The following is a 9,794-nucleotide window of genomic DNA, read 5'->3' as shown; positions in this document are numbered from 1 at the left end:
ATTGGAGTTCTATACTGTTCCTCTCTTATTGGAGTGCTATACTGCTCTCTTATTGGAGTCCTATACTGCTCCTCTCTTATTGGAGTTCTATACTGCTCCTCTCTTATTCTTGCAATCTCGGAGTCTCTTCTCGAGGATTGATGTATATAAATTATGGACCACTTGGGACAAGCATATTGGTCTATAATTTTCATAATCGCTTTGACTTCCTTTCTTATGTATTGGGATGACATTCTATTCCCAGTCTTTGGGGATGTTTTTCTCATCATATATTTTCTGAAACAGACCCTGTAGAACTTTAATTATTCCATTGCCTCCATATTTGATAAGCTCCGGGAAAACACCATCTCCTCCAGCTGATCTTCCTGTCTTGAGCTTTTCTTTATGCCACATACTAATTTTCTCACTTTCAGGATCCTATCTCTCATTTTTTTTCACATCTCATCTATTAGTGTATCAAGGTTAATTTCCCGCAGTTCTGCCGCATACCTTTCTGAAGTTGTGGATTCTGTAGCTGTAAAATATCTATTCTTGTGTATTGTCTTTTTAGTATTTTCCGAGGCTTCCAAATATGTGTATCCGCAATGAGTATATGTGGTCTGAGCCGATTTCCGCTCCTCTGATGACTTTTACATCTGAGAAGAGTCTTCTGATGTTTCTGCTATAGTGGAAGTTGTTAAGGCTAACGCTGTTAGCATTCCTTTCTTGGGCACTAAAAGTAATCTTATGGACTTTCTTATGGGGAAATAGAGAGTTCCCAATCAGTAAGTCGAAGTCAACGCAAAAATCTATCAGCCTCTTACCATTGGTATATTTAGCTTCCTCGCCTCCATGTTTCTCCATCACTCCATGAGATCGGTGGATATCATTTCCTGTCCTTGCATTAAAATTACCCATAATAATTATCTCTATTATTTTGTGCCTTAACAACTTCTCTTTCTAATTCAGCACAAAATTGTTCTCTCAAGAATGACTGCATCCTCTGTAGGAGCGTATATCTGAATAAAAAAAAATGCCTGAATGATATTTCGGTCTGCATAGTTATTATCCTAGAAGATGCCGGGTTCCATTCTTCAACCGTAGCGAATATGTTATTTTTCATGATAATACATACCCCTTCCTTTGCTCTGGTATCCTTTGGGACTCCCGAATATATCAAGGTATAGTCCCTGGGCAGCCTTACCTCTCCATTACCTCTTTTCTTCACTCCACTAATGCCTAGGATGTCCACATTGTACGCCATCATCTCTGCAGATATCTCTCCCTCCTTTCCCGAAAGTGTCTTTATGTTCCATGTGGCCAATCGTATTCTCTTTTGAGTGCCATGTCGTTGTTGGAGCAACCTCAGTAACTTCCGTGCAACTGTGACTGCGCCTCCATGTTGGATAAACTTCTTTTACTGTAATTCCATATTGCTGTATTCTATGTGTGTCTATCTATTTTCCTATTACATGTTTTGTTTAGTTAACAGTTGTTTACTGCTTACTTACTCTTTCCATCATCAGTCGTAACCGTTGATTTCTATCCTGTACGAGGCAACTTAATAAACTCTGAATCACTATAACTATTTTGCGGGTGATTAGCCCAGCAAAATATGCCCTGTTAGCTCGGAATAACTGGACTTCCGATTATTGATATCCCCTCGGAGGAAGGGTGGCCGGACTATACCCCCCGGAACTGGGTACCTGTTCGTCCCAGGGTCCTTATTCCTTACATTCGAACCACCCCTCCTAGGAGGGGTCCTTAATCCGCGACCCTGTGGGACGCGCTCCCTAACGGGCTGGTACCGCCTAGAGTAATATATTGTAATATTACTAAATGTATTATTTGAATCCTCAGGAAGGCAGTGTATTTAGACACTAGTTGGTGGTTCAAATATTCTCACTGCCTCTTTTAGGCCTCTTCTTCTTCCTTCACCTTTTGAAAAGCCATGGACCAGGCTTCAAAAGCAGAAGCATCAATTGTTCTAATTACCCACTGTGCCGGAGTTCATCAAGCAACGATACATCAAATTTTTCGATTCACTTCAGTACTGTACAAATCCGTTATTCAATACGTTAACACCTGCCCCCCCTCCGGTGGGTTGGCAACTCTCTACCTAAGGTCACATATTATTAGAATAAAGTTTTTATGAGATTTAAGTTGATTAAATTCATAAATATTGTGTGCCACAATACATTATTCACTTTTATAGATACTCATGACGAAACTAATACACTCCAAAAGACTCCTTAGACTGTAGATGTTCACAGTAAAAGGATAAAATACACGTACGAGGAGAAGATGGTTGGGGGTGCGGTCAAAATGAAACACAAATAAGTTAATGTAACTTATTTAATTTTGCCAACGTTTCGGCTAGAGTTGGCCAGAAAGGAAGGTTATTTGCCAATGAAGGCTAGAAACTCTAGCCGAAATCTTCGCACAATTAAATAAGTTACATTAAGTTATTTGTATTTCATATCGATCGCACCCCCAACCATCTTCTCCTCGTACAAGTCATCCACGGTTAACTATCTCTCATAATAATGATAAAATACATGGTTTATAAATATATGATTAGTAATTTTGTATGGACTTTGCCACAAAAAACTGACGCCATTACTTTCTCATTCAAACAAACTCCTATCAGAACACCGAAACTTAACGAACAGACAATACAAACCAAGAGACATCTCACATACCTTGGTATTAAACTGGAATCTCAACTTTCATTCACAGCACAAATACAACACAGAATTCAGATTGTAAAATCAACATCATACCAACTCAGACAGCTCATATACGCCCCAGAGTTGTCACTCAGACTCAAACTACTCATATGGAAGGTAATACTGAGACAATCACTTCAATCATAGTGCACCAGTACTACACTATCTATTAAGTATTTTTTTGTTTACTTTATTTAATTTGATTTACAACTGTACAAATAATTAATGCAATAAGTAAATATGTTGTATGTTTCATATACACTTGAAAATCTTGGGAAGGAACCACCCATTGGTGGTACTTCAAGTATTAATTTAAATTAGAAGGTCCAGTGGCCATCTTCTTTTCAGACGCCTCGGAGGATTATCAGGGATTGTTAAGGATGAAAGATTAAGAATTAATGGGTTAGGATGGGTAAGGAGTTTGGGATGAAAATACGGATATCTGTTTTGGGCCAAATCTGCAACGAATGAGATGTTAAGGTCTTTGTGAATGAGTTTATTTATAACGTAATAAGGAGCATCAAGGATTTTGGATTGGATCCGGGAGGAATTTGATGGTTTGGTAGAGCCCCAGAGCTCCATATGTCCAAATTGGTCTAATTATCGTAGTGTATACTAATTTTTTGTAGTAAATGGGAAGTTTAGAACGTTTGTCAAGTAAGTGTTGTAGCAATCGGAATCTACGAGCAGTTTCTTGTCGTTTCAGCTATTAAGTAATTAAATAAAAAAATATTTGATAAAAATTCTAAACCAAAAGTTGAATATATAGGTCATCTATATTTTAGCATTTCTATGATTTTTTATTAAGTCACCTCTTCTCTGGTATTCTCATTTGCTTCCATTTCCCCTATCTTTATTTTATCCTTTTTTATAATGAAAATAGTATAAATTGTATGTAATAGCTGATAAAAGTCACAAGAACACCCAAGCCTATGGATACCGAAGTTTGTTCCTTAGCATTAGTAAAGCCTTGGATTTGCGGCAAGTAGCAAACTTGTAGATCACATAGCACCGTCCCCACCACTAACCTTTCCTTACAGCGCGCACTCACACAGCGACTGATTCCCATTGGTCATTCATCAGGCAACGAACGAGATTTACAAGTTATATTTCAATCATCTTCGTTTTAACATTAACAAGAAGCCTCTACTTCTGCTGGTATGTACTTTTATTCATGATGTTTCCATTAAATATTTAATGCAAAATATATTTATAATAATTTAATAATATACGTATAGAATAGAATATATATTTATTTTGTTGAAGGCAAAATCTTTTACAAATGTACATTACATTAAAGATAAAGTTTTTTCTTGTTTGTCCTGAGTGTTATCTTTTGTTTATTGTTTTTTTAATAGAGCACTTGCCACAGTTTTCGCTGTAAAACTATATCTTTAATTTAATTAAATTTATACAAAATTTTTGTCTTTCACAAATAAATATATTTTCAATTCTATAATATGTATATACTGCAGTTATATAATTATAAAATATATTTCGTATTTTACCGATTTTAGTCGATGTTTTATTTTTTAAAACAATTTTCTAATCGGTTATGAGGTGCTAATAGTTTACCGTATATTGATATGAGGAGATGGTCAGCAAAGGTAAATAAATAAAGAAAAACTTATTTATTTGTGCCGACGTTTCGACCTCAATTTCAGGCTTTCATCAGGGCTCAAAAACAAAACGAGATACCAACCTTAATTCAGAGACTGTAAAAATAAGAAACAAACTTGGAAACTAGTATCAGAGATTAGTATCAATCAACTACTATTAGTATTTAATTATTGTTCTCTTAGTATCAATCAACTACTATCTGCTTAATTTGTTATTATGTTATATATGCCACTTCTAGGAGACCCCAAAAGTAAATTTATCAATAAGTAGATTCTTACGGGTTCTGAATGGTCCAATGCCCTGAAATTAAACATCGATTATGCACCTCTGCGTGGAGTCCCAGGTGTCAGCGGATATGTCAAAGAAGTTGATAAATGCAACAGAAATCCTGAAACATCAGCACGTGTACTGGGAAAATGCCCCAACAACTCCCTCCTCGTAACACGCCGGCACCACAGAGTAAAGCATGCGTTGATGAAGCTCCTTAGAGAAAGGGATTTTGCCAGCTTCGACGAGGTTTGCTGCATAGATTCGGAGGGATCCACGCGATATGCCGATATTGTCGCTTTCCCCAAAATAGGTAAGTCGGCATTCATTCTGGATCCTACAGTGAGATATGAAAGTAATGACCTTGACCAGGAAAAGAGGGAAGTTTATAATAGATGTATCCCTTTCCTTAACGAAACGTTCCGTGAGGGCTTTGGTGAATGAGGCTTCAAGGTGAGAGGCCTCTGGTTCGGAGCTCGTGGTATACTAACTATACCAAACACAACAAGGAGCTTCATGAAGGAACTCTGTGTCGATATTAAGAACGTGATGGCAGAAGGGATAATCCTGGACTCCCTGGGAATCATTAACCATCACATGCATGGTACCTGAGAACGATGATGATGACTATGCATATATTGCACATTATTTTTTATACCTATGCAATTTTATATTCATTACTTTTAACTTTTAGCACAATATACTTATTTATTTTATTTTAATCTTTGTATGCATGTGTTAGAGTGCTTTTTTTAAAAATATATTAATAGATTGTAAATGGAGCGACCACGTTGGGTTTTATGTATGTGTATATTTTTCTTTTGCTATTGTCGGATTTAAGTAATCCAATTTTTACAGTTATTTTGAATTTATATAAAATCGGTGTCGGGAGTCTCATTTTCTGAAGCCCCCCCCCTTGCCGCGGATACCAGAAGACCCCGAAAACGCCGCCACTGCGATGCCGCCCAAATTATCTATCGTGGCATGCAAGCTAGGACCTGGCCAGCCCCTACCATCATGCCAGAGTCCAGGACATGCTGGCCAGCCACGGAGGAATAAAGACGTCTTTCAGGCACTAGGCGAGGATACATGGTTATCACCATTTCGCTAACCGCTGAATCTGCACCGGAGAGCGGCTAGAAGACGTCACTGCGGCGGCGAAGACGTCACACAGCAGATAAGCCATATTATATAAGCCATGAGACTACCCAAATTCGTCCCTATATTATATTATAGTGGATTTCTGAACTAGCTCAATAACCATAATTGCCCCTCCAGGGAATTAACTTTATAAATAAAAGGAAATATATGCATGTTAATAGCCAGAAAAGTCTCACAATTTTCAGCTCCCCTTTTCCACAATAATTTTAATTTATTATAATCTTAAAATACACCCGGAATACCTGAAGAATAGCACAAGCAGGTCCCGATGAAAACATTTGGTGCAATCCGTGTGAGGATCGAACTCATATAAAAATCATGAGACTTATGAAATATTTAATGAGGAAATTGTGAGACATTTCGCCCATTTACACTGGTTCATTTTACTAACTGTGTAATAATTGATCTAATTAACGTACTGTTAATTATTATTAAAGGCGTAAAAATTTGGATTTAAAGAAAATAGATTTAAAGAGACGCGGGAGGCCTGTTTGTTGTTAGGCTTAACTAAGGACATTTAAAGTTAATGCACCCAATGAATGATATCGTGTTTATAGTATATGTGTATTGGGCTATTTATTCATTTCAATTTATCGATTTTAAAAATAATTTGTGTATATAATTTATCATTAGTGTTTGATTGAATGTGAATTTATTGTGTGTGTGTTATTTATTAATATATTGTCGTTATATCTAAAAGTTAGAGTTTTATTGTCTATTTATTTATTCTATATTCATTTATTTATTTTTTAATTAAATATTTCAGGTTTAATTCGTTCACCTGTTACGGTTATTTACCTAATGTAATAAAAATTAAATAATAATCGTGCTTTACACTTCGATCGCGAATCGCTAGAATTGTTACTTAATTGTTAAAATTATATATAATTTCAATTGTTTTAATAAATTAAAAATGGGTATAAATGATCAATTGGATGCCGACAAGGAAGATAGGATCCGGTCACTGGAGCGCAAGCTGGGGGTCCTCAAATTGAGCTCTCTTGCTCTCGTCACCGCCACGAATGATGACGCGTTCATCAGTTTCGAAGTTGATTATGACGAGTGCAAGACCCTTTGGGCCGACTATAGGGAAATTTGGGATGAGTTGGACTCCGCATACGCATCCCCAGGAGCTTCTGCGATGCCATCCGATTGGGAGGCGGATTATGAAATGATCTGAAACGACCTGCGACAAGCCGAGGTGCGGTACCGCAAGATTAAGGCTCAACGCGATTCCACCGCTCAGGGGGCCAAACCGGACTTTGCCGCTCCAACGTACCCGTCCCAACCACCTAACATTCAAAGTCGACCGAAGTTTGACGGCGAGCTATCCTCCTGGACGCGATTTCGGGACACGTTCATCGCACTTGTTCACGACAACACGCAATTGGCTTCCGTGAACAAGATGCATTATTTAAAAAATGCCCTATTAGGTGAGCCCACGTCGCTGTTGGCGGGATTTTCTTTCGATGCCAGCTCCTGTCAGCTGGCTTGGGATGCGCTGGTATGCGAGCATGACAACCCGCGCATTCTCGCTTCAAGATGCCTGCAAAGGGTCCGCCTGGTGGTGAATGCGCGAAGTACGCTTCATATTTGGCAGAGGTAGGTGAGGGGGTCGAGTCGTTTCGGGCTCTGGCTTCAGAGGACGAAACGGATGTTATCCTGTCCATATTGGCTCTCCGAGCTTTGGACCCCGTCACCAGACGGCAGTTTGAGCTTGTCCATGCAAGCAGCGACTTACCCACCGGCGACGAGATTATAGCGTTCGTGCGACAGAGACTAATGGCGTGCGAGCTGTCTCTCGAACTCAATATGCAGCCTCATTCCGACGCTCCACGTGCTAAGCCCGCCAGTAGAGGAAAGGGCGGAGTCTCCTTGCTTGCCAGCAAATTCGGCACGAAGGACCGTGTTTCATATCATAAAAACTGCTACTCCTACGAAGATAAACGTTATAAACTATTTTATAGTAAATTTAACTAGCTTTATATTTATTTTTATCACCATTTATACGTCTATATTTCAGAAATCTGAAAATTATCCTCTTTACTAATGTGTATCGTGGTCTCTTAAAGTGATGTGCTGAATAACTGTTCTGAAGAGACATAGGTCGAGTGAATAAACAAACTAACTATCGCTCAATGGTTTAGGAATTCATTATGTTGCAAAAGCCAATGGAATTATCAATACAATTAAAAAAAAAATACGAAACCTGTGGAACGATATTCTGCGAACGGAGATTATAGCGTACAAATCTACCCGATAAAGAACAATTAGTGTTTTTATAAACCTCTTATATAATTCTGAATAACAAATAATACGTTGAATTTGATTTGGAGGGGCACCAGGGAGAGGGGAGAGGGGGAAATAAGGAAAAGCAAAGTACTAATTATTACTCTATTTCTATTTAAAATCAATCATTCCGAAGTCCCTTTATATGTTCCGGTTTAAACTTTTTGAGTTTTTTTTTCTTCAAAAACTGCTCCAACGATTTTGCCTAAACTCTTTCTTGGATCGAAGAAATTGAATGATAAGACGAATGAATGGCTCATGAAGATGAAGATGCAACAATTTGTCGCTGTTTGAGGCCTAGCGACTACAGCGGCGCAGGTTCGATTCCGGCTTGTAGAATTGACTTTATTTATGTGGCGGTCTCACGAAATGTGAACTTGACCCCCACCATTGTTCAAATGGGATGGTACCAAAAAAAAAAAGAATATTCCACACTCGTTTTTAGTTTTTCTTTTTCTTATTATTTTTTCAGGTTAGTTTCGATATTTCATGTCTTAATCAATACATCGCACTCAAATCTGTTTATTTAAATTATAAATTAAATAATGTAAAAATAAAATGAATAAGCATTAGCATACGTAGAAAGTTATGTGTATGATCTAATTCAAACCATTTTCTGAAGTCTATGCCCCCTTGATAACTTTGAATCCCAGAAAAAAAAATGGCTTTCTCCTCTTATCAGCTTCTTTTTACAGTAATACCTGGAAAGAACTAGCTTTTCACTATTGGCCACTTGGGGCGCTAATGATACTTGTATTACGGAGACCCATCTTTCGTTTTTTTAAAAAAACCATGAATTTTAAATAATTAATTAACTACTTAATAGATGTTAGTAAAATTAATTTTCTTTCATTTTTAGGTCTCACGATGTTGATAACGCTTTTGTTTACAATTATCACCTTTTATGGATTCTACCTTTGGATGGTTTCCAGAAAGTACTCACACCTGCCTGGAAATCTTGGCATTGAATTTCCTATTATTGGAAATCTTTATTATTCTCTAAAAACTTCATTCCTAGATCATGATGGTATTGTATAAACTCCATTTACAGAAAAAATTATTTATAAATAAGCATTTATTTAATTTTAAAAGAAAAAGAAATACGTATATTTAATAATTTATTTTGAGCTTAAGAAGTTTTTTTGTTCTTTTCTTTAAAAAAATTCTGTTACAATTCTTATACGTCAAAATCATGATTATTTAAATCCGGACTAGAAGATTATTAGTTGACCGATTATGACGATTAGGAAGATGATCCGGGAGGTCGTCAAGAAATCCAAAAAGTTAGAAATCACAAAACTATTATCCTTCCTACTGTACTTTATGGACATGAAACGTTTCCTCTTACATTAAAGGAGGGATAGCGCTATAAAGTTTTTTAAAATGAAGTATTGTCTAAAAAAGTCGGACGAAAGAAGGATGAATTAATGTCGAATCGCGGGAATTATAATTCAGGTGAAAAAAAAACATACAACCTTACACGCCCACAATCATAAACTACTGGCGATTATGTTGGGCGTGTAAGGTTGTATGTATGGCTTAGTAACGAACGGATTCCTAAACACTGAAACGATAGGTGAATGTCCAATGGGCAGACCGAAGTGTAAGTGGAAGGAGTTTAGGGCCGTCCGAAGCTCAGGTGGTTGAGGCGCAGGTATTAGTAACCTCAAGACTGCGGGCGGCGCCGGTACGAATTCGGCCTGAGAGGTGGACTTTGAACTTGACCCTCACCATGGTTAGAATAGTTGG

At 37.5% G+C, this 9,794-nt stretch overlaps 1 protein-coding gene across 2 annotated transcripts in view; it reads left to right on the top strand.

Annotated features, from left to right (window-relative positions):
* The first annotated feature begins 3,558 nt into the window (after positions 1 to 3,558).
* Positions 3,559 to 9,794, top strand: part of LOC106679197 (cytochrome P450 4c21) — a 27,188-nt gene continuing 20,952 nt past the window's right edge. The window contains exons 1-2 of one of the 2 annotated variants that reach the window (XM_014418214.3): positions 3,559 to 3,866; positions 8,905 to 9,072. In XM_014418214.3, coding sequence (XP_014273700.1) covers positions 8,913 to 9,072 — 160 coding nt within the window. In that variant the 5' untranslated portion in view covers positions 3,559 to 3,866; positions 8,905 to 8,912. Of the gene's footprint in view, positions 3,867 to 8,167; positions 8,364 to 8,904; positions 9,073 to 9,794 lie in introns of those variants that run through there. The other variant, XM_067048078.1, reaches the window with a different exon arrangement.

Source organism: Halyomorpha halys, unplaced genomic scaffold, assembly GCF_000696795.3.
Source record: "Halyomorpha halys isolate HHAL.00 unplaced genomic scaffold, Hhal_1.1 Scaffold12.1, whole genome shotgun sequence".
NCBI lineage: Eukaryota > Metazoa > Arthropoda > Insecta > Hemiptera > Pentatomidae > Halyomorpha > Halyomorpha halys.
Note: the sequence above shows the minus strand (reverse complement) of the source record. Positions and strands in the feature narration are given on the sequence as shown.